The sequence below is a fragment of the Bufo gargarizans genome, chromosome 4, assembly GCF_014858855.1.
Source record: "Bufo gargarizans isolate SCDJY-AF-19 chromosome 4, ASM1485885v1, whole genome shotgun sequence".
Lineage (NCBI taxonomy): Eukaryota > Metazoa > Chordata > Amphibia > Anura > Bufonidae > Bufo > Bufo gargarizans.
Window position 1 is genome coordinate 306,745,676 of NC_058083.1, and position 26,504 is coordinate 306,772,179.

Consider the following 26,504-nt stretch of genomic DNA (forward strand, 5'->3'; position numbering starts at 1 on the left):
TCACCAACTTAGACTATTGTGTTCTGATCCATCACATAAAATTCAGATGAACAAAACATTGAACTTAAGGCTGTAATGTAACAAAACACAAAAAAAGTCAAGGGGGTTGCAAGGCACTGTATGGAGAAATTTTATGCAGATGTGAACAGAGCCTACACACATTTTATTTTCCAGAAATGGGGTTTGAGGTCTGCTACTAGTTCATGGCAGATATACGGTAATTGCCGCACTTCTCTCCTGGCATAGGATGCCACCAACACCTCCCTATGTTTCGAATGGGAGCCTCCAATGCAAATATGAACGTATAACATAAGGCCATTTTTCGTTTGTAAATTATTTTATTATACAAGTCATAAAGAAAGTCATACTTTGAGTACATAAGGCCATTTTTAGACAGCAGGTCCACAATATACGGGCCACGGCCATTTTTGCACCGCATTACGGATGCGGACCCAGGCACGGAGCACTGCATAGTTCTTTCAGGGGGTTTCTCTCTGTGCCTTCACACCGCAAAAAATTAGTGCATGCAATACTTTTTTGTAGTGTGGACGGATCACAGACCCATTCAAGTTGAATGGGTCTGGATCCGTCCGCGGAATCCGCGTGGGTGTTGCCCATACATTGGGGACTGCAAATTGCAGTCCCCAGTGCACACAACGGCCGTGTACATGAGTCCTAACTCACATCATCCTAGTGACTTAACATACGGTGGTGTGAGCGCTTGCCTGACTTTGAGTCTACTGTACTCTCATCATCAGCACTGCTTGATTCAGTTGTGTTTATAGAAGCACTCTGAAAAAAAATGCTTTGGTCCAGTTCTAATGCCGTTAGGCAAATGGTAATGACGCTAATTTTCTTACAGCAAGGCTATTCCTGATTTTATCAGCCTCCGCTCTGTACATCAGTTGTACCATGTGACTGGTGGGCTGACCTTCTGAACACACAGAAATGTATTTGCATGAGCCTTAGGCCTCTTTCACACGAGCGTGACGGGGTTCAGGGTGCGTTCAGTGAAACTCGCACCATTTTGCAAGCAAGTTCAGTCAGTTTTGTCTGAGATTGCGTTCAGTTTTTTCCGTGCGAGTGCAATGCGTTTTGATGCGTTTTTCATGCGGGTGATAAAAAAAACTGAAGGTTTACAAACAACATCTCCTAGAACCATCAGTGAAAAATGCATCGCACCCGCACTTGCTTCTGTGTGCAATAGGTTTTTCACTGAAGCCCCATTCACTTATGTGGGGCCAGGGCTGCGTGAAAAAAAAAGGGTCATGATTCAGTGTGGATGCAATGCGTTCACCTCACACATTGCACCCGCTCGGAATACTCGCCCGTGTGAAAGGGGCCTTATGGTGATCTTAGCATCTAAAGAGACTGACTTCCGTTCCACACCAGAGATTCAAGGAGTGTGGCTCACTTGGTACAGGGGAGGAACGGTATGCTGATAAATCCAGAATAAAGAAAGGCCTCATGCACAGACCGTTGTGTTTCGCGGTCCGCAAATTGCGAATCCACTAAACACTGATGGCGTACGTGTGCGTTCTGCAATTTTCGGAACGATGTGGACAGCCATTAATATAACTGCCTATTCTTGTTCGCAAAACGGACAAGAATAGGACAGGTTATATTTTTTTTTTTTTTGCGGACCACGGAACAGAGCAACAGGTGTGTAAAGCACACTGAGTGCTGTCCGCATCTTTTGCGGCCCCGTTGAAGTGAATGGGTCCGCATCCAAGCTGCAAATACTGCGGCTCTGATACGGACTAAAACAATGGTCGTGTGCATGAGGCCAAATTGTGAGAAAATTCATGCTACATTACAAAAATATAAAGGCTTAGGGACCAAAACATATTAAAATTAAAATTTCTTACGGGACTGCTTTTGTTAGAGATTGTCCAGAGTTAGAAAAACATGGCTGCTTTCATCAAAAAACAGCACTACATCTGTCCAGCTCAGCTACATTGGACTGAATGGGGCTCTGAGCAGCAATACCTCACACGACCTGTGGACAGGAGTGGCGCTGTCTCTGGGGGGGAAAAAAAGCAGCCGTATTTTCCTATCCTGGATAATCCCTCTGTGTATGGCCAGCATTAGTCAGTGCAACGTTGGCATCCAGCCGGGTCATCAGCTCAAGGCTTAGTGGGCACTGATTTGAGCACACAAACACAGTCTGCTGGCTTTACAGTAATGAAACCGGTTTTCTAAAAGTAAATGAAGCTGGAGAAACAAACACAAAGGTGCACTGTACTGTATAGTACCGTTACAACTGCGTGGGAACGTATACAGCTTTTTTATAGGTTGTTTTATTGCTCCTCTCCATTATAGTCACTCAATACAGCGAGACGGTGTTTCATGACTTTTTAAAGAGCTCATGTAAATAGTAAAGTGAAGGCTATTACGGTCTTCAGAGACAAGTCTTCTCAAAGTGTGGCTGCCGGACAATCAACTGATCACTCATGGATCCCATGGCAAACTATCGATTTTTCCAGGCAGGCATTGAAACGTAGAGTTACAAGACATTGTCCATGAAATATAAGGATGACTAGACTCCACCAGAACAGGAGCTGATCCTACAGAGCAGCTCTCCGATGTTCCTTTGATACCATCCAGACGGACTGTGACATGAACGGCTGTACCGATCAAAATATCCGTCTGTTTTTGGCCAGGCTTTAGCTGTGAATTGTTTGTTGCGCGCCTCCTGATCTGGGATAACTGGATTCTTTCACGGACTTTTCTACACTGAATAAATATACGGAAATGTCTGTGTGCTGGCCCTTCCTGTGGGAAGAACTGTTTAATGGCTCAGCTTTAAACATGTGAACATCACTATTGGCAATTTAACGTCAGCCGGGTAGTTGACCTCCTGCATAAAAATGTATCCTGGCTGGCAGCTCCCCAGAGTCCCCTGCAAGAGAACACTTCTAAGTGACCTGCTGGCTTATTAATAGGCTCTTCACGGCTTCCCCTGGCCAAGCTTCAGACGTTCTTTTCACTTTACATCCAGATATGTGCTCACACACTCCAGCATGGGAAAACATTTTTGGTTTCCTGGACATGTGGGCTTGTCACATCACTGGAAGGCTTATGAGATTAGGCGCATTCACTATTCAAAAAACATAGCGGTCAGTGGTACCCTCTCGCCCTCCAATAAAAACAGCTGGACTGCCTTTCATGAAGTCCAGCCTTATTGGAAGAGAGTGGGGGCATGCCAAGTTGTTACTTTTATTTTTCTTTAGAACTTTTCCATTTGTATACGTTTAATACTTTTAGGTAATTTTGTGTCTGAAGATATGGGATTGTTTTTAGGGATCTGTTTCGGCATCAGTTATTTTTATTGTTTGAACTACTCCTTGAGTAAGGCCTCTTTCACACTGACGTGTGTGGCCCGTGGTCGTGCAGCGGCCCGCAAAATGCGGGCCGCAATGCACAAGCACAGTCCGTGGGGCAGCCGCAGCGGCTCACGGACCTATTCACTTGAATGGGTCCGCGATCCGGCCGCTGCGCAAAAAGATAGGACATGTTCTATCTTTTTGCGGAACGGAAGAACGGCAAGAAACCCCACGGAAGCACTCCGTAGTGCTTCCGTAGGGTTCCGTTCCGCACCATTCCGCATCTCCGGATTTGCGGATCCATTCAAGTGAATAGGTCCGCATCCGTGATGCGGAATGCCCACGGAACGGCGTCCGTGTATTGCGGCCTGCAGTTTGCGGGCCGCAATACGGCAACAGGCCGCACACGTCAGTGTGAAAGAGGCCTAAGGTAAATGGCAGCCAAATGAAAGGGGTTGACCAGGCGGGAAAAAGTATTTTGAAAACGCCTTGCATATTCACCTTACCCTATCCCTCGCCACTCCAGGTCCGGTACTGCCCAGGGGAGCCATTAGTCTCTATTTCCTGCTCCCTCCCGATACAGACATGTGACTGCTGTAGCGCTGACCCACATGGCCATACCGCAAAAAAATGGAACATGTCCTATTATTGCCCGTATTACGGACAAGGATCCGCAATTTGGAGACCACAAAACAAGCAGCGGTCGTGTGCATGAGCCCTTAGGCTGAGTTCACACTTCAGCTATGTAATCAGTTATTTCATGCATGCACTACTTTTTTTGTGGTGCCGAGGCAGGGACAGAAAACCTACGGAAGCGCTACGGAGTTCCGCACCGTGTCCTCCGGATTGCGGACCCATTCAAGTAATAAGGTCTGCATCCGTGATACGGTGCACACGTGGCCGTTGCCCGTATATTGTAGACCCACTGTTTGCTGGCCGCACTATGGGCATGGACTGCTACAGTCGTGTGCATGAGGCCTAACTGATGGAAATAACAAACCGATTTCCATTTGTCATGCGTTTTGCATCTGCCATTAAAAACTGATGAATTTCATTGGCTTTTTATTTTACTGTATAAATTATGCCCCTACAGCGCTCTGAATATATATTAATGCCCTAGTATACATTATAGCCCCCTTAGTGGCCTTGAGTATTTATTATGGACCCCTTAGTGTCCCCTGTATAAAGAATGGTACCATAGTGCCCCTTGTATTCTTAATGGCCTCCATATATATAATGCCCTCCCTCCACAATAGTGGCAACAATTAAAAAAATAAAATAAAATGAATACCTCTCCACAATGGAGGCAGCAGGACCTGACACTCCTAATGTCATAACGTCACATGATCAAGCTCGGAGCGTCATGTCCTGCTGCCTCCAGTGCAAGCAAGTGTCGCTTCTTGGGCCTATGGTAAGGTGAGTGTTTCTTTTTCATAGTGTACCCATTTTTATTGAGCTTTAGACGGGTGCACTTCTGGTTAAACAGCTGATACAAACGGACCCATTGATTTCAATGCGGTCCCTCTGGCCATCAAAACACACCACAAATAGGATATGTCCTATTTTTTGATGACTGCTATTCATGTTCACTGGCTGTTAAACTACCATGTGAATAGCCCCATAGACTGCAATGGTTCTGAAAATAGCCGTGTGATGGCCATAAAAAAAAAATGGCAGCAGTTTTTCCACTGTCGTGTGAATGTACCCTTAAGCCTCATTCACATCTCCGTCAAGGACTTCCAGCAGCCTGTTTCGGCAGACTGCTGGATCCCCATGGACTGTAATGAGGTCCGACAGTGAACGCAATTGTTTGTTTGTTTGTTTGTTTTTTTTGTCCGGCATTTGTGCAGAACCAGGCAGCCAGATCTTGACTGCGAAGTAATCGAGGCCTAAGCTGTTTAGGCAGTTTTTTTCTTGCTGGATAACAACTTTTAAAATTCAGCTCGTGGAGAGGTGTGTTGATTATAAAATATAATACCCCCTTCTACTCTGGATCAATGACTATGTGACAAATGTAGTCTATTACAGGAAAATGCGACTTTTGAAAGACCTTTTGCAGTAAGTCACAGCAGAACCCTGTATAAAAAGTTGAGTAAAATTTGAATTCCTTGAATTTTTTTATCTTGTACTTTTTTTTTTTTTTGTACTGCCTGATGTTAAGGCTACATACACACGACTGTATGTGTTTTGTGGTCCGCAAAAAAAATGGATGGCATCCGTTTTAGTTTTATTTGCGGATGGTGTTTATTATTTTTGTGGGGCTACAGAACGGACATACTGATGCGGACAGCACACTATCAAAGTTGAAAGAAACTACGTAGATTATGAAGGGGAACTCCAGTTGTAGCGGTGTACTTGGAAGATATCCCTTGATAGCAGTAATTAATGCTGGCTATCGGTAAACCCACCTGTCAGCACGGGTTTTGGCTGTTACCACCATGTTCAGACAGAGTAAACGCTTGTAATAGATTGTTTTCAACCACGGCTCTTGTTTCCGAGCATACATCTAAAATGGCCAGCTAGTAATAAAAGCTCCCCGAATTATTTTTTCATGAGACTACTTTGAAGTCCGTGCGACACGTTGAGTAGGCATAGATGACGTGGAATGCTGCCATGTTGAAAAGATATTTATACTATGGCTATATATTGTATGTATTTTAACAGTTTGTCAGTGCAGTATTTGTTGACCTTAGGCTACAGTCACAGGGAAAAATGGCTGTGTTTTTTAACAGCCGCCACACGGCCGTTTTCTGAACCGTTGCATTTTATGGGGGCTATTCACATGGCCGTTTTTTTAATTGCCAGTGAATAGCGGCCGTCAAAAAATAGAATGTCATATTTTTGTCCATTTTTACGGCCTGACGGACTCCATTGAAATAATGGAGACCATTTTTAACGGCCACTTTGGCATTAGTCCAGTCTAATGGCTGTAAGACAGGGCTCGACAAATCCCAGGCACCAGGTCGCCATGGCGACCAGGAATTTAGTCCTGGCGCTTGGGTATTTGTCAGCCCGTTTTCAAAGGTGCCCGGGCGATGGGTGCGGAGCTGCCGTTCTGTCCGGAGGCAGCACCGTTTGAAATAGGGATCGACCGATTATCGGATTTACCGATATTATCGGCCGATATTCAGGATTTTGAACACTATCGGTATCGGCATCTATTTTGCCGATATTCCGATAGTGTATGGGGAACACAGATCGCGCTGCTGACAGCGCTCTCCGTGTTCCCTCAGCAGCAGCACAGGGGAGAAGGAAGCAGTGTCTCCTCCCCCCTGTGCTGCTGCTGCTGCCGCCAATGAGGAGAGAGGGGACAGGAGGAGGGGAGGAGCTATGTCCACTGCACCACCAATGAAGATTAATCTATCATTTATTCATATACAGGAGGCGGGAGCTGGCTGCAGGATCACATAGCCGGCTCCCGACCTCTATGAGCAGTAGCTGCGATCTGCGGTAGTTAACTCAAAAAAAAAAACTACACATTAACAATAAACATTAATTTTCAGCAGATTTGTGGGAATTTTTTATTTTTTTTTAAAAAATAAAAATTCCCAGAATATCGGTATAAATTAGGTCGGGAGCCGGCTATGTGATTCTGCAGCCAGCTCCCGCCTCCTGTATATGAATAAATGAGAGAGGGGTTGTCCAAGTTATATTTATTGATGACACCCCACCAACCAATCAGAGCTGAGGCAATGCAAGCACTAGCAGCTCTGGGTCTGAGTCACTGACACAAGTACAGGGAGTCTGAGAAAGAATCGAATGAGTCAAAGGTTATAGAATCTAAAGATCCGACTTGGTAAGAGACTCATTTGATTCTTGGAGTTAAAAGAACCACGAGTCAGACTCTAGAACAGTTTACACTGGGGCTGATGCTTTTGTTGCAGCAGTGATAAGATTAAAGGGTTTCTACCACTTTGTTTTCACATAATTAGGTGTCAGACACTAGCGATCCGCTAGTGTCTGCTCTGCCAAACAATCCCAATATAATAGCTTTTGGGGCAGCCGTTTCGCTAAAAAAAGAACTTATATTGATATGCTAATGACCCTCTAGGTCAGTGTTTCCCAACCAGTGTGCCTCCAGCTGTTGCAAAACTACACTTCCCATCATGCCCGCACAGCCAAAGGCTGTCCAGGCATGCTGGGAGTTGTAGTTTTGCAACAGCTGGAGGCACGCTGGTTGGGAAACACTGCTCTAGGTGCTATGGGGGCGTCATTAGCACCTAGAGGATCGGTCTACCGTCACAAAATGCCGCCGCCCAGCGCGTCCCTCCAGCCCGCCCATCTCCTCCGGAATGCGATCAAGCGGACGAATTCTCGCGCATGCGCCGTGCGCGTCTGTATTCGGCGCATGCGCAGTGAATGTCGGACCGCTTCCCTGCTCAGACATCTCCACTGCGCCTGTTCCTCGGAGCACTATGACGTCATCGGCGCAGGCGCAGTGGAGATGTCTGAGCAGGGAAGCGGTCGGACATTCACTGCGCATGCGCCGAATACAGACGCACACAGCGCATGCGCGAGATTTTTTTTTTCGAAACGGCTGCCCCAAAAGCTATTATATTAGGATTGTTTGGCAGAGCAGACACTAGCGGATCGCTAGTGTCTGAAAGCTAATTATGTGAAAACGAAGTGGTAGAAACCCTTTAAGGGACAGGAGCAGAGAGATAAGAGAAGTGACAGGACAGAGTTTAGATTACAGTTTGAATTAACCCTTTAGGATCAAATTGGCTTCTCATGGAGATATATATGTTAAAGGCATCCCTTTTTCTGTCTCATTCAGTAGCTATATAACTAAGGGTACTTTCACACTTGCGGCAGGACGGATCCGGCAGGCTGTTCACCCATGTCGGATCCGTCCTTCCGCTGTTTCGCCGGACCACTGCTCAGTCCCAATTGACTATAATGGGGGCGGAGCTCCGGCGCAGCTCGGCATTGCATGGTGAAAGGCCGCCGGACTAAAAGTATTGCATGTCCAACTTTTTAGTCCGGCGGCCTCTCACCGCGAACTGCCGTGCTGCGCCGGAGCTCCACCCCTGTCCCCATTATAGTCAATAGGGTCCGGGGACGGAGCGGCGGTATATGTAACATGGTATACAGCATTATTGGGGGGGTGGGGGCTCTATGGAAAAGTGGGGGGGGGAGCACTATGGGGGCACCTACTAGGGGCTTTATGACGCAGCTCTGCCTAGCTCCTAACTTTTTTAGCTGGCTCCTAGATTCCAAAGAAATTTGTCAAGCCCTGCTGTAAGAAACGGTTACACTACTTCAATATGGCCTGTTAGGGGTTAAAAAAAAAATCACTCACCTCATCCACTTGCAGAGGATTGTGAAGGACCTGCCGACGGTCCGGATCCAGCATTGCCGGCTACTGCCATGTGCCTGCCGGACCCCATTGACTATAATGGGGTCCACTGCACGCAACTCTTTTTGTCTGTCCGGTTGAACGACATTGTATGCTGGAACAGCCTGCCGGAGAGAACAGCCGCAGGTGTGAAATTAACTCCAGCTGAGCTGTGAAAAGGTGGAATCTGGTTGCTACGGGCAACTAAGCTATTTCTACTTTTACACCAGTTTTGATAAATCTCCCCCTAACTCTTTTAGTGGGTATGTATGTATGTGTATATGTGTGTGTGTGTGTGTGTGTGTGTTAGGCCTGCACAATATATCGCCAAAGCAATAAATCGCCATACCGCAATCGCCAATTGGCCGACCCAAAAATGCTGCAATTGTATTACCATATTTTTCGCTTTATAAGACTAACTTTTTCCCCCAAAAAAAGTGGGGGGAGAATGGCAGTGCGTCTTATAAAGCGATGGTTGACTTTTTACGTGGCTGACACGGATGAATTGCCGGCCGCTGTGCTGCACAGCGCGGCCGGCGATACATCAGTTACAGTGCTGGGGAGGGAGGATGGGCTGGAGGCAAGTCGTTATTTTAATGAACAAATGTTCTTCTATTTATTCTATTTATCTGTTCTGTGCAGTGCTATTAAGAAAATGGCAAGTTTTGTATTTTGTACTTTTGCAGTAATGCAAATATGTTATTTAATTTAGTAAAATGTTTTATTTTGAAAAACACTGTGCATTTCAGTTGAGTTGAGCATAACTACATTTCAGCATTATCGGTAATTTGTGTGTGCTTTTGCCTTGAAAATCCAAGCAAATAGACCTCTAGCACAATTCCCTTAAAATATTGCATCGCATATCGTTATCGCAATTTTTAGGGCCCTAATCGCAAATCGCACAAAATTCCCATATCGTGCAGCCCTAGTGTGTGTCATTCATAGACACAGGCTAGGGGCTCATATGTACATGGCTGTAATAGGCTGCTTTCACACTGTGTTCTCTGGTGTCTGCCGGAGGTATACAATGGGAGGACCTCTTGACTTATACCTCTGATGGACACCACTGTGTAGTCACCTGTCATCCATAGACTTGTGTATGTGGAAAATGGATACTGCAAAATATAGTATGAAAGCTACGCCAGTTTTTGGAGTAAAAAGATGCAAGATCCCTTTTTGCAACTTTTGAAACTCCCATGCAGCAATATTCTGTCTCACGGGGGTTTTGAGCCATCATCACCACTTGGGAATGGTGGGGGCCAGGACATCAGCCCTGGCAAATTTGCAAACATTTACACCTGGAAACGGGCGTAAAAGAGGAGTGAGAACTATATCCGTCAGAGGTAGGCGCTTCCTTCAGCAGCACAGGGACTATCAAAGACCGGCAAAACAAAAGATGGTCTTTGATAATTCCCCCCCCCCCAGGTCTTAGATTCCCCCTTACGTTGCTGCGCCTTATCATATATTAGGCGATTCTAAAGCAGTCCATGCACCGGTTTGCATGCATAAATGTTAGTAAATTTGGCCCTGACACGACTGTCGCACTCGCCTGCCAAACATAAACTGTCCCTGTGACTAAATATTGCCCATATCCATATGTACGGTTTTTGCTGTAGACTAAGCAGCACATTCCTGGCCTCGTAGAAGTCGAGGCTAGAGCTGATCCCTCATGCTACGTTTGCGTCTGATGTAATTAGGAATGACTAAGCATCTGAACCTGCTGCTCCGTGTCAGGTTGTGCAGAGGACGGGATTTAATTTGTGTCAACAGAACAGCTAAACCGATTGAGCGTGGAGATCAGTGGGTCACAAGTTACCCATCTAGATGACACCAGTGCTTACCAGGAGACGGTAAGGCTCTATAGGATGAGAACAGCAGGGACTCAAAAGGCGGGTCTGTTAATCATTACTGTGTGTTTCCATTGCATACTTCTATCTGGAGAGTTCTAGATTTTGTATCAGAAGGCCATACATGCTAGCTTTTAGTGATCACTCTGCTCACTATACCATAAATCATTCTCTCTAAGATGTCTCACATAACAAACCAAACCTTGGTGAACCCTGGAGCTCTCCAGCTGTAAAAAAACAAATAACCTCTTTGACTTTGAGACATGCCATGGTCTCCTTTCTGGAGGAAGCTTATACAAGGCTGAGATGCTGAAAGGGAATGGGTCACCTATCTTTTTTTCGGCAATTAAAATCAGATAGTAACAAACACTTTCTTTTCTAATCTATTATTTTCTGATTTATAGATTATTTTTTTTATCCTATTTTCCGTGGAAGATAATGGAGGCAGTCATCTTGCCTGAGCTGTTTTCAACAGCAGTTAGAGATGCCTTACAGCAGCCACTTGGACCATAGACACAATAATCTGGAGGGGACCTCGTTGATTTCTGTGTTTTCTAACATGCTCTGTGACCTGTGCAGAGGTTATTGTGGAGAGAGGGGGAGTAAATAAACAAGAAGACATACTTTTTTTTTCTCTCCCAAAACATGGGACTAAAATGTCAGTATGTCTGACAGTGTGATGCAGCAGGGTCTCGGCATAGAATACAATTACAAACCTCCAGCTATGCCGGAGTGCGAAGAAATTCAGCAGGCTGTTCCGTCAGGCTGTTTCAGGCTGGGATCGCTACTGCTAGTGTGCAACTAGCCTAAGATGGAAACTCGCCATAGTGCACATGGAGCAGCAGAGTAAAGAAGCATGGCACATCAGGTGCCCAAGAGTATCTCTTGGTGTCTAAATTGCAGAGTATTTGGGAAGCAGTAGGAAAGTTGAAAAGTGCACAGCACTAGTGTACCATGGTCAATAAAATGAATGTAGAATCTAGGAGAAAAAAGAAAACCTAAGAGAAAATTAAAACAAGAGGGTCAATAGAGGCCAAAAAATACCTCAAAAACTTAATCTACACATTAAGGCTACTTTCACACTAGCGTTCGTCGGTCCGCTCGTGAGCTCCGTTTGAAGGGGCTCACGAGCGGACCCGAACGCAGCCGTCCAGCCCTGATGCAGTCTGAATGGAGCGGATCCGCTCAGACTGCATCAGTCTGGCGGCGTTCAGCCTCCGCTCCGCTCGCCTTCGCACGGACAGGCGGACAGCTGAACGCTGCTTGCAGCGTTCGGGTGTCCGCCTGGCCGTGCGGAGGCGTGCGGATCCGCCCAGACTTACAATGTAAGTCAATGGGGACGGATCCGTTTGAAGATGCCACATTATGGCTCAATCTTCAGGCGGATCCGTCCCCCATTGACTTTACATTGAAAGTCTGGACGGATCCGTACGAGGCTATTTTCACACTTAGCTGTTATATGCTAAAAATAATGCAGACGGATCCGTTCTGAACGGAGCCTCCGTCTGCATTATTATGATCGGATCCGTTCAGAACGGATCCGATCGAACGCTAGTGTGAAAGTAGCCTAAACCACATGCATAAAGGGGCAACGTAGCTGTGTTTCAAACGTGTATGAGGTCTTAATAACAAGTGTATGTCAAGGGTAGCAGTAGATTATGATGGAGAAAAATAAGTCACTTGGTAACATTAACACTCCCACAAAAATCTTTATTCCCTGGCCCATTAGGTGTATTGAAAGTGATCTTCTTACCAGTGACTGTATTTGTAGTTATAACCTCCCTTCTGATCCTTAGCTGTGTCATGTGACTGACCCTTTGCCTCTCCAACTGACACAGGACAGGAAGTCAGTTTCTCTATTCATTTCTATGAGACTGACATTGAGGCTCCCTTGGGAATACGGAGAATAAACTGACTTCCTGTCCACACATAAGATGCTGTGTTGTTAGAAGGGAGGTTATAACTCACAAATACAGTCACTGGTAAGAAGATTACCTTCACTACAGTTTACACCCTGTACCTTTCTGACAGCTCAGAATAAGGGAATGCTTCTTTAACTGTCTGCAAGAATAATTATTTAGGGCATCATTTGGTTCAAATATTATTTTTTTTCCCCCTTCTAAAACAGGGTTCGGTGTGTCTTATGGTGTGAAAGATACGGTACATGTACATACAGCAATAATTGTATGTATTAGCATGCAGCATTTATTTCTCAATACAGAAGCACAAAACAGTCAGCAATGAAACTATTTTTGATTGAAATATCATTACTATATGGTGTCATGTGATTTGAGTAGTTGCTCCTGTGAATAGCCCTTGTACACAGGGTCCCATTTCTGTAGACGGAGTATTGCTCTTTGTGGTCTGCTTACTTGAGAGGGGTAAAGTGCTGCACTGAAAGCATTGGTTCCCCACACAGAGGGTTCTGATCAACGTTTGAAAACCATATTCCTAGTGGATATAGTACATTCAAACTGAAGATGTCCCAATGTGTCAAATATTCCTTTGTGTTATAAATTGCTGTGTAATATATTTTTTTTTACAAAACTGACTTTACTCTGCAAAGCACAGAAGAGACAACATTGATAAACCTTTGCTTATCTCTTACCTTTACTTAACAGGTGCAGCTTGGTCAAGTGGAGATTAAATGCCCAATAACAGAGTGCAATAAACACTTGGAGGAATCCACCATTTTGTTCAACCTGCCACATGATGACATCATCAAGTACAAGTACTTCCTGGAACTTAGCCGTATAGACTCCAGCACGAAGCCCTGCCCGCAGTGCAGGCACTTCACAACCTTCAAGAGGAAGATCCACATTCCAAACCCGAGCAAATCCGAGAACAAGTTCAAAGTAAGCCAGTGGTGATCGCAGAATGAAGTGATTTGGGTGGGACTGGCCAACAGGTTGGGCAGGCCATGAGGGGGATTGGCAGTCAGAGAAAAGAGGGGGTGAAGCGGTGCTCAGAGGGGCTAGGCCAGCCCCTCAGTGCTCCAATCACCTAATTTGCATAGGAATAAAAGTAATAATTATGCTGCAACAGTACATATAATTGCAGCGGTAGAGGGCTCATTAAATTCACCTCACCAGGCGTTATGCCTGGTTTAATAGGGTTGATTGTGGTGACCTCTCTGCACTGAGGGAGGCCTAGATGAGGCAAGCTGGCAGAACTATGTACACACAAGGCTCTGTATGCAGCTCCCACTTTCTGGCATTGGGGCTGTACTCCATTAATTCCTGAAGGCAGTAATAATTTGTCAGCAACTCCCATTCGTTGTGACCGTGACATAATATGGTTCTCGCACAGCTCTGCCAGTCCCTGGTCCTTCTTTTTTAAATCTCATTATACACAATTTTCCAAATTATTATGCACATGCCATAACTTCCACATCGTAAAAAAATTATTACAAGTGGAAGGACTGATAGTGGCAGTGGCCTTATTTATCAAAGACCCGCGTTTTATGCTGATCTATGATATATGCACCTGATTTATGACTGCGCAAGCCTTTAGCAGCCCATGTGCGTAAACTGAAATCTGCAGCAGCTCCGAACTGCCATAGATTTCACTGTTCTTTTACACCAGAAAACTGGTGACACATTTCCTTTAAAATAACTCTCCTTTTAACCAGGACCACCTGTTAAATGGATCCTGCAGGCTAGCCAGATACTGCTGTTCACCGTCAGATCCCATTGATTTCAATGTGATGCCACCGCTTTCTGGAGTAATGCCTGCTTTTGGCCGGAAAAAAACAAAAACTTGCGTGCAATGTTTTTTGTATGGGTGAAAACAGGTACATATGCCAGAAAGTGGCAGGATCCCTGCTGGATTCCATTATAGTCAATGGGGTCCGGTGTGCACCTACCCTAACAAACCTGTCTGAGATTGATACCAGACATCTAAAAATGTATGGAAAATAAAACAAAACCTAAATGCTCCTTTTACTGAAATCTTATTAGTATATTACAGTATATACTGTAGCTCTGTTATCATGCGGTTTAAATCGGCCAAGGCCAACATCTGCATGGTACCATATAAATGATTGTATTGCTGAGATGACGCTGCCTATTAGGTGGAAGGAGAATTTGCCATCTTATAGCTTTGGTTACGTTATGTAGATCTAGCATCAACCACACGTCAGTTGATGGAACGTGTGTAAAAATTAATGAAACGCTCAGTGAAAATGTATAATAGAAATAGATGAGCTCTATTGCTTGACCATGTTCTTCTTGAGGGTAAACCCAGCTTATTTCGAATGTGCATCGATGCTGAACCTAAGTTACCACATTCCCTTTGGGATTACCAGCGGATCACCATCATTATTAGCATACCAATCTGCAGATGACTAAACTGTAGCTTGTTGAAAGGTTTTAATATGTAGAGCAGTTACATAACACATAAAGTGCCTACAATTCATTAGTAACAGTATTGCAGACTTTTAGCTCTATGACTTGTATTACATGGCAATATTAGAGATGCCACAGTATACTAGGATGCAAATTTGATTTCAGTATATAACCAGAATGTGGAGGTTCACTGATCTGCTGAAATTACTCAAGCACACAACAGGTGGAAGGTAGATGTCAGGGACGATTTGGGAAATTTCCCGGTAGGTCGATGCCCAGAGGACCACCCAAGGCCTCTTCATGGCCGCCAGCCAGGTACATGAAGATCTGATGCTCTCAGCATTAATTAATGTTGGAGCATCAGACACTTATCCACTTGGCCAGCAGCCGCAGGTGCTCTTCTCAATTCAGCTGTATTGCCGTCCTCAGGACGATGCTACATTTTCATGCTGTGGCACGGGTAGCAATATTTTGTGCTACACTGTAGTATTTGGTTCTGCTGAGGCAGTATTTTATGCTGCACTGTGGTATTTGGTCCTTCTGGGGCGGTACTTTGTGCTGCACTACAGTATTGCTGTCCCTGCTTACTTCAGTTTTCCCTGCTTATATGTGTTGACTCCGCCTACTTGTGTTGCCCTGCCTTCTGTCAGTTTGGCCCCACCTACAACATGGGTCCACTGTTGGTTTATTTTTTTTTCAGGGCCACTTTAAGTTCTCAGTCCTCCCCTCGTACCTGTGATGGCTAACCTCCGGCACTCCAGCTGTGGTAAAACTACGACTCCCAACATGTGCACTTGCTTGGCTGTTCTCAGAACTCCATAGAAATGAATGGAGTATGCTGGGAGTCGTAGTTTCACCACAACTAGAGTGCCGGAGGTTAGCCATCACCTCTACAGTCTTGAGAATATTCAAAGGGGTTTCCTGTTACTTTTATATCGATCCCCTCAGAGATGATGATGCATAGATGGCCAACATCAATAAATTGACATTTTATAGCAATACATATATAACTAAAATCAAATAATTGTTTTATCGCGTGACATCGATATTTATACATTCATAACAAACATCAATTAGTTATGTCTTGTCTCATGACTCATTGTTAGTCTTCCCCCCCCCCCCCAAAAAAAAGCCTCTAATGCCGCCAGACGTAAGGTAGCTATCCTTTAAATTAATATTTGACCTTTTAAACAGGCCTTGAAACATAACGTAGTATTCTAGTTAAGGAAGTACCTCATGAGAGAGAGAGAAAACTAGGTAGAAGGTGGTCAGCCATCAGCAGGTGGCAGGAGAGCAGGACTTCATGAATAACCAGGACTCTTCTCAGGTGGCCGGGACTCTTCTCCAGGCCCAGTCTGCAATGATTGGGATCTTGGTTCTCGGCAACCACTTACTTTTACCTTTTATAAATGACAGACCGCTGAAATCAACTCGCCTGTCTCTACTTTATACTGCCGTTAGTATGGGCAGCATAAAGGTGATGACAGGTTCCCTTTAAAAGGTTGAGTATTGACTTGTAGCATAGCTACCTTACATCTAATGGCATTTAGATGCACTTAATTCATAAGTGTACTTTCACACTAGCGTTATTCTTTTCCGGCATTGAGTTCCGTCCTAGGGGCTCAATACCAGAAAAGAACTGATCAGTTTTATCCTAATGCATTCTAAATGGAGAGCAATCCGTTCAGGATGCATCAGTTCAGTCCCTCTTACGTTTTTTGGATGGAGACAATACCGCAGCACGCTGCAGTTTTCTCTCCGGCCAAAAATGCTGATCACTTGCCGGAATGCCAGATCCAGCATTATTTTCCATTGAAATACATAAATGCCGGTTCCGGCCCCAAGTGTTCCGGAAAAAACGGATCCGTTTTTTTTCGGTCTGGGCATGCGCAGGCCTTTAAAAATGTGAAAAAGTTACCGGATCCATTTTTTTCCGGATGACAACTGGAAAGACTGATCTGGTATTGCAATGCATTTGTCAGACGGATCCATTTAGATGATACAACCGTCTGCATCCGTTCAGAACAGATCCGTTTGTATTATCTTGTATTATGTATTATCGCCATGACGGATCCGTCTTGAACACCATTGAAAATCAATTGGGGACAGATCCGTTTTCTATTGTGCCAGATTGTGTCATAGAAAACGTTTTGGCTCAGTTTCGTCAGACTGACACCAAAACGCTGCAAGCAGAGTTTGGGTGTCCACCTCCAGAGCAGAATGGAGGTGGAACGGAGCGGATCCTTTTCCATTCAGAATGCATTGGGGCTAAACTGATCCGTTTTGGACCCATTGTGAGAGCCCTGAACGGATCTCACAAACTGAAAGACAAAACGCCAATGTGAAAGTAGCCTTATTTGTATTTAATTATGAATATATAGTCAAGTTTTATTTGGCCCCCCTTATTGGATGACTTGAGACAGTAACAAATGACTACACGTCTACTTTTAAGTAATAGTTTCTTTTGTTTTTGTTTTTTTCTGCTTTTAGATTCAGTGTCCATCTTGCCAATTTGTATGGTGTTTTAAGTGCCATTCTCCCTGGCATGAAGGCGTTAACTGCAGGGAGTACAAGAAAGGAGACAAGCTTCTGCGTCACTGGGCCAATGAGATTGAGTATGGGCAGAGGAATGCTCAGAAGTGTCCCAGGTGCAAGGTGAGTTTCTGGCTGTGTAAAGGATATCAAATGGCTCCTGGAAATCGCTAAGCCAAGCACTTGGTCAGACTACAGGTGACACTCGAAAAATTTGAATATCATGCAAAGTTCATTTATTTCAGTAATGCAACTTAAAGGTGAAACTAACATATGAGAGACTCATTACATGCAAAGCGAGATATTTCAAGCCTTTTGTTATAATTTGGATGATTATGGCTTACAGCTTATGAAACCCCAAAGTCACAATTTTGAGGTACTGTACCCTTCGCTTAGGGCAGGCATCCTCAAACTGCGGCCCTCCAGCTGTTGCAAAACTACAACTCCCAGCATGCCAGAACAGCCTACAGGTATCAGCCTACAGCAAGGCATTGTGGAAGTTGTAGTTTTACAACAGCTGGAGGGCCGCAGTTTGAGGATGCCTGGCTCAGGGGATATGGATTAATTAGCTGACTAGAGTGTGACACTTTGAGCCTAGAATATTGAACCTTTTCACAAAATTCAAATTTTAAGCTGCATTAATGAAAATCCTTTTAATTTGCATTGCTGAAATAAATGGACTTTTGCACCATATTCTAATTTTTCAAGTTTCACCTTTAATCCGATTCAGTAAGGTAATAACATTTTTATCATATGAGAAATCCTGGAGATGTGTCCTGTTGAGGTTCCTTGAGGACTGGATTGGGAAACATTGGGGATGATTTACTAATCAAATTGCTTAAAAAAACTGGCATCCATGCTTTGCAGTGCACTTACCGTATGAAATGTTTAGACACATTTAGGGTCCATTCACACGTCCGTGTGTGTTTTGCAGATCCGCAAAACACCAACATCGGCGATGTGCATTCCGCATTTTGCGGACCGCACATCGCCGGTACGTAATAGAAAATGCCTATTCTTGTCCGCAATTGCGGACAAGAATAGGACAGGTTCTATTTTTTTTTTCGGGAACAGAAGTGCGGGTACGCAATTCCAGATCCAGGCATCACATTGTGCTGCCCCATAGAAGTGAATGGTTCTGCAATTCCGTAAAATTGCGGACGTGTGAATGGACCTTAAGGCAATATTTAATGACTCATCCAACAAAGGGCTTGGCTTATTAGAAAAATGGGCATGGCCTACTGGCAAAGGAGATGTGCTGAAGATGAAACAATCTGCACCAGAAAAATGTTCCAGAATTTTGGCCCACGATTATGGCTTAGGGTGCCTTCACATGCTGCAGATTTTGTTGCAGAATTGGGAAGGCAAGCACACGGATTTCTGCAAGCCCCATCCAGGTCAATGGAACAAATTTTCAGTTGCGGAAAATTCTACAACAAAATCTGCAGCATGTGAAGGCAACCTTAAAGAAATTTGGTGCACCTTTAGAGTGTCTTGTCTAAGTTTACACCACCTATCATCCAGCGTCTGTGTTACATCTGTGTACATTATCTTAGTATTCATAAATCTGCTTTAGGCTGAGTTCGCATCACCCATAAGCTTTCCATTCTTCTGATCTGAGAAAAATAAAGAAGAAACGGATTGTTATTTTGAGCATCAGTTATGATCAGTTTGCTTTAGAAATAGCTGATCTCTGATGGAAGTAAAAAATCTGAAGTAAGGGGGCAAACCGCATTCAATGGAGGAGTGCAAACCATGGCATCAACACATGACTAAGCAAAAAAAAGTAACAAACACCGCACACTGAGGCTCCACATCCAATTGTAAAAATAAATAGTTTATTAGTATACACAAAATCCCAAAAGTTAAAACCATTGTATACAATTACAACATTGTGTTTTGGATCAGTAATAAGTCCAACACATATCCACAAACGCCAAGTTCAATATAGGAACATAAATGAGACTGCCAAGAAAATATACAATCCATAAATATGGCATCAAAAACAGTACAAAATACTCATCGAATAAGGGCACCAGGTGATCATGGTGTGCGGATAATACGCCCCACGTGTATCGCCAGGTCAAACTGGCTTCCTCAGGGGTCTATTTTGGGGGGTTTTGTGTATACTAATAAACTATTTTATTTTTATAATTGGATGTGCAGCCTCAGTATGCGGCGTTTCTGTTACTTTTTTGCTTGATCTCTGATGGAAGTGACATGGAATTATCACTGACGCTCAAAATAACGAATCGGTTTTCCTCAGATCAGAAGAACGGAAAGCTAAACTGTGATGTGAACTGGCCCTTACTGTCTTGTTTTTGGCATACATATGGTTGGTAAGCATCAGTAGTTTTGGCTCCACTGGTAAGCATAGTTGACTGCACTTTCCAATAAAACTGCAGGTTTCTTCACAAGAGTAATGGTCTTGCAAGACAACCTCTTCAAGACTCATCACGCTCTGCATCCATCCTGAGGCCTAAGTAAGCTCTGGAAAATGAAATTGTGGTTTCCTCTTTGGGTCAGTGAGGTGAAACGGGAACGCTCAGAAATAATGGATGCATTTACCTTTGCTTTCAGCTGAGATGCTGTGATGCAGAAATGCCACATCCTTACACATCTAACTGATCTCACAAGGTGATGGTAGACGAGTTCACTCTGTTCCCCTTTGTCAGCAATGTGGTTTTGGAGCTTGTATTCTCACAAATGTCATTCGGGCATTAATAATTGACGCTCCACTGCAGCAAAGGCAAGCTTTGTAACCAGAGTTTATTTAACTGGGACAATCTTTCACAAACAATGATCTCCTCTCACATTACAATAATCGGCCGTCGCTGGAGAACATTGGGCTCCACTGTGAGATGTACCAGTCTATTGTGTTATTTATTCCTCTGTGCCCTCCATATGTGGTCTGCTCGACTTTGAAGCACAAGACTGACAGTAGCCAGGCCTTGTGAGGTTGAAGCTTTTGTTTCAGCAACACCTCTGAGTTGACAAAAGTCAAGTAAGTTTACTGTTTCACATTCCCTGAGGCAAGAATGCTCAACGGCCATCTGATTGGCGTGTGCCGGGCACCCCTAGTCACTGTTCCTGTGCCGTCTGAACACACGCAGGTATAAACACGCTGTTATCAGTTCTCCACAGTGTTTAGAAAGGGTTGGGAAGGAGAATTTTGTTTTTAGAATCAACAGAAGACAACAGTCACTTAACTTTTATTTATTTTTTTCAAATCTCTTTACATTAAGCAGCGAACAAATACAAAAGGTAAAAACAAAGGTATATAGTTATAAAAAAAAAAACTGTAAGGAGTATAGATAAGTAACCTGGCACCACCATGCTTGCGCATAATTGGCCCGGAAACAATTTTTTGATCCAGAATCCAAGTGGGCTGAAATATTTAAATCCAAACATGTAGTTAACTTTTTTTAATTTTTATTATTATTTTATTTTATTTTTATATATCCTACATATGGATATAGAGGGTTGATTGCACTCACCTCTTAAAAGGAATTTTCCAATAGTATTTTTAATTAAATTAAAGGTGATATCCGAGTTGAGCGGTGAACCCATGCAGGGTCCACGTACAGGATCACGTGCTATTTATTGGGCGCATGATACTAGCCTGGCGTTAGAACCCACAGCGCATGCACAAGTCTGAATCTCTCGCTATGGCTGTTTTCCCCACTGTAGGTCACTTTTTCGTTTGACTGAAACAGCTGACAGTGTTAGTTAGGGGCTAGGGTAAAGTGGGTGAACATACCATTATTGCAGATTTTAGGATCGGCTACAAAATCTTCATGAGTGGATTGTTTCAGATTTTCCGCCCGGTTTGCCATGGATACCGGTGATTGAATCTCTCGGGTGCCATGATACATTAAATGGTGCCATTAAAAAATACAACCTCTCCTGCAAAAAATAAACTCTGTGAACAGAAAAGTAAGAAAGTTATGGCTCTTGAAAGGAGAGTGCAAGCAGGAGTTCTGCATAGCACATCACTACTCCTGCCTGTGCCCACTCTGGATGTGCTATGCCAGGCTTTAGTGGAGTGGGTACAGGCAGGAGTAGTGATAATGTATCGCTCACTGCGGTCCCACAGTGGAATCGGGGTCACCGTCAATGATGTATGAGTATACAGATTCCCTGAACTTCGGGTGCCTATTAGGTCACTGAGACAGAAAAATAAGTAAAGTATATTACAATATATACAAACTGAAAAGAATGGCATGGTATTAGCAGGAAGTGCTCAAACCCACATGCAGTTGTGCATATATAAACAGGGGAGCAGATCCTGCACTTGTGGCCCGTTGCTAATAACGATCCCCAGCAAAAATGCATACAGTGGAGGATGCCCGCAGCGACCCACAAGTACCACAATAGACATCCTACACAAGATAGCAATTATGTGGATGTGATAATCAATATAGCAATATAACAAAATAATAGCAAAGACAGGTGCACTCTGCGGTCTTGCTAAACCCTCAAACTGATTTTAAAATTGAGAGATTAGCCAACATGTCCTACTAGGAGGACATGTCTGAGCCCGAGCACCGCGCCAAGGTTTCTCAAGTAGCTCGGGACCTAACACTCACCTACCTATGCCATGTGGGCAATACCAGGAACCAGTGGGCAAATTACAGGAGCATGAGGCCGACTCACAAACAACTCAACTCACCAGTTACCTCCAGCATGGAACTGATATTGACCAGGCCTGTTAGGTCCCCAAGCTACTTGAGAAAACTTGGCGCGGTGTTCGGGCTCAGACATGTCCTACATCGTAGGACGTGTTGGCTAATCTCTAAATTTTAAAATCCGTTTGAGGGTTTAGTAAGACCGCAGAGTGCACATGTCTTTGCTATTATAAAGTATATTACAAAAAAAATATTATGGCTCATTTAAAAAAGGCTTTAAAAAAAAATTGTTCAAAAAGAAAAGGTTAGGTCAGGGATCAGCACTCCAGCTGTTGTGAAACTACAACTCCCAGCATGTTCTATTCACTTTTTTGGGACTTCTGAGAACAGCCAAGCAAGTGTGCATGCTGGGAGTCGTAGTGTCATCACAGCTGCAGTGCCGGAGGTTGCTGATTAGGTGGGTTAGGTACATTTTAAGCAGTTAAGAGTGTAGTTTCCTTGTTAACGTGGTAGAAAAATTAGTCCAGCACAAAATAATACAAAAAAAGTGAGTATTTGGGTCTTGCTAGGCCAAGAGACTCTCTGCAGTGGTTTCCCATTTAGGACCTCCTAGGCTTCTTTCAGATGAGCGCATCAAGTGTGGAAAACGCGCTCCATGTAGGAGCGTGATTTCCCATTATGGACACTGCTCGTTTCACAGGATTGCAGGACATTATAATTTGTAATGCTGTGTGTCTCTCCATGACCTGCATCTACTGAATTGTACTGACAGCATTATGTCAGTATAATTCAGTAGATGCAACATAAGCCAGAAACACAGAGCATTATAAATCATTATACTGCTGTGATCCTGTGAAAAGAGCAGTGTCCATAACGGGAAATCACGCTCCCACATGGAGCATGCTTTCCGCGGTGGGCAGGCTCATATGAAGGAGGCCATAGGCTGGAGCTACACCCAGACTTTTAATTGACTTGTATGCTACCCTGTACACTGCACTATAAGTCAGTTTACTTCTTTAGACTATAAGGCCTCTTTCACACGGGCGTCATTTTTTTGGCCCGGCTAAGAGCCGGGTGCGTTGCGGGAAAATGCGCGATTTTTTCTGCGCAAGTGCAAAACATTGTCATGCGTTGCACTCGCGTGAGAAAAATCGCGCATGTTTGGTACCCAAACCCGAACTTCTTCATAGAAGTTCGGGCTTGGGATTGATGTTCTGAAGATTGTATTATTTTCCCTTATAACATGGTTATAAGGGAAAATAATAGCATTCTGAATACAGAATGCATAGTAAACCAGCGCTAGAGGGGTTAAAATAAAATAAAAAATAATTTAACTCACCTTAGTCCACTTGTTCGCGAAGCCGGCATCTCCTTGTGTCTCCGCTGCTGATGAACAGGACCTGGGATGAGCTGCTCCATTAAATACCGGTTAAGGACCTTCGATGACGTCACTCCGGTCATCACATGGTACGTCACATGATCTTTTACCATGGTGATTCACCATGGTAAAAGATCATGTGATGACCGGAGTGACGTCATCGAAGGTCCTTAAGCTCTATTTAATGGAGCAGCTCATCCCAGGTCCTGTTCATCAGCAGCGGAGACACAAGGAGATGCCGGCTTCGCGAACAAGTGGACTAAGGTGAGTTAAATTATTTTTTTTTTTATTTTAACCCCTCTAGCGCTGGTTTACTATGCATTCTGTATTCAGAATGCTATTATTTTCCCTTATAACCATGTTATGAGGGAAAATAATAATGATCGGGTCTCCATCCCGATGGTCTCCTAGCAACCATGCGTGCAAATCGCATGGCATCCGTACTTGCTTGCGGATGCCATCCGATTTTCACACACCCCATTCACTTCTATGGGGCCTGCGTCACGTCAAAATCGGACATTATAGAGCATGCTGCGATTTGCACTGAACGTACAAGTGATGCGTTAAAAACAACGCTCATGTGCACAGCCCCATAGAAATGAATGGGTCAGGATTCAGTGCGGGTGCCATACGTTCGCCGCACGGATCGCACCCGCACGGAAAAGTCGCCCGTGTGAAAGGGGCCTAACTGTAGCTCAATTGATACAAATCAATTAAAAGTGCTGTAACAAGTGTAGGTGTAGCTCCAGCCTTAGGACTATGAGACCAGGGGCAAGGATTATTATTCCTGTGTATGACTCCTGGGGGATGTCGATGATATGACATTACACTCACTTCTACTGGCATTCTGACATATGACTTCCCTGTGAGTACAGAACATGTTCGCTAATGCCCAGTCCAGTCCAGCTGCCCTATATCTTCAGCACCGTCACAAAATGTGATAGTCTGCACATCCTAGTTTATATATATCATGTCCTTTTCTTAAAGGAAACCTGTCACCATGATTTAGCGCATAGAGCTGGGGACATGGGCTGCTAGATGGCCACTAGCACATCTGCAGTACCCAGGTCCCATAGCTCTCTGCGCTTTTATGGTGTTAAAATACAGTTTTTAGTGATATGCAAATTATCTCCTATGTGTCCTGTAGCCGGAGATGAGTCCAGCGGAAGGGAGCCCAGCACCGCCCCGCGTCCGCCGAATCTCCTCCTTGCCTGCTGACGTCATAGAGCTGCATTGCCGAAATCTCGCGATGCGCGAGCTAGCGCATGCGCAGTCTCGGCATCATGTTCATTCCCTGTACTGGAATCAGCACAGGGAACGAACTACGCATGCGCTAGCTCGCGCATCGCGAGATTTCGGCACTGCAGCTCTATGACGTCAGCAGGCAAGGAGGAGATTCGGCGGACGCGGGGCGGTGCTGGGCTCCCTTCCGCTGGACTCATCTCCGGCTACAGGACACATAGGAGGTAATTTGCATATCACTAAAAACGGTATTTTAACACCATAAAAGCGCAGAGAGCTATGGGACCTGGGTACTGCAGATGTGCTAGTGGCCATCTAGCAGCCCATGTCCCCAGCTCTATGCGCTAAATCATGGTGACAGGTTCCCTTTAATGAAGGGGAACTGCGGGCTCCCTGGCTGTACCCTGGGGCCAAGCCAGTATTTTATATTCAGTGTAGTAGAAACTCTTGAAACCAAGCCAGTAAATTTTCCCTGTCACCTTCACAAGCATAATCCGGATTAGTGGAGGGATTACAGCTGTGGGTGGGATAAGCAGTGGGATAATGGGATACCCTGTATTGTGGAACAGTTGGAGATTGCGATCAGATTATGTTCTGTGACGGGTGATTAAACATCCTGTCTATATTACACAGCTCTTCAGATGACTGCTCTGAGGCTGAAGGTCTGTGTATATATTCTGTTTTTTCAGAATGGCGGGTGTTTGCCATTTTGTTAGTTGCTCCTTAGTTTATCCGCTATGATTGTCCATTTATTTTGTGGCAAATGATAAAATTACATCAAATTCCCATGATATAATAGCAATGGAGCTATGCACAAGGCTTGTTTGATCTATATAACTCTGGAATGGGTTACTAGTTAAATGGGCTATGCCATGATTAATACAAAAATGGAAATCAGACCTCATATAGTACATGACATCTCTAACACAGCTAAAATTAGCCCTGTACCTTACATAGATCCTGACCCGATTCAATTGCTCTGCTAGATTCTCTTCAGGCTGTCAGCTCATGGGAGTGCCTTTTACTCAGGGGGCCCGTGCCTTTTACTCAGGGGGCCCGCATGTCTTTTTTCCTGCAGCTTTCTCCATGTAACTGTCACAGCTTTTAACAATGGATCTGGGTGGTGACAGTGGAAGGATTAAAACTGAGCATGTGTGACCACCTCAGTGATGTTTCTGAGGTGGATGAAGAAAAAAAGAAAAAGAAGAAACAGCAGGTGGCACTATTCAGACGCATTTTATTGGATAACTCATTGGTTATTTTTAATAAAATGCAATTAAAGGGAACCTGTCATCAACTTTATGCTGCCCATACTAATGGAAGCATAAAGTAGAGACAGGTGAGTTGATTTTTATTTATAAGTTAAAAGTAAGTGGTTGCCGAGAACCAACATCACAATAATTGCAGACTGGGCCTGGAGAAGAGCCCCGGCCACCTGAGAAGAGTCCTGGTTATTCATGAAGTCCTGCTCTCCTGCCACCTGCTGATGGCTGACAGGCTTCTACCTAGTTTTCTCCCTTTCTCTAGGAGAGAACTGCCAATCATTGCAGACTGGGCCTGGAGAAGAGTCCCGGCCACCTGAGAAGAGTCCTGGTTATTCATGAAGTCCTGCTCTCCTGCCCACCTGCTGATGGCTGACAGGCTTCTACCTAGTTTTCTCCCTTTCTCTCTAGGAGAGAACTGCCAACCATCAGCAGATGGGCGAGGAGAGCAGGAGATTATGGATAACCAGGACTCTTCTCAGGTAGATCTGACTCTTTTCCAGGTCTGGGCTGCAATGATTATGATGCTGGTTCTCAGCAACCTATTACTTTTAGCTCATGAGTGACACATCGCTGACATCAGCATTTCTGTCACTATTTTATGC

The 26,504-nt window shown here is 44.4% G+C and overlaps 1 protein-coding gene across 2 annotated transcripts in view; it reads left to right on the forward strand.

The window, feature by feature from the left end:
• Positions 1-26,504, forward strand: part of RNF217 (ring finger protein 217) — a 94,342-nt gene that overhangs the window by 56,756 nt on the left and 11,082 nt on the right. For both annotated transcript variants that reach the window (XM_044292271.1, XM_044292269.1), the window contains exons 2-3: positions 13,133-13,366; positions 17,348-17,512. In XM_044292271.1, the coding sequence (XP_044148206.1) occupies positions 13,133-13,366; positions 17,348-17,512 (399 nt within the window). The remainder of the gene's footprint in view (positions 1-13,132; positions 13,367-17,347; positions 17,513-26,504) is intronic.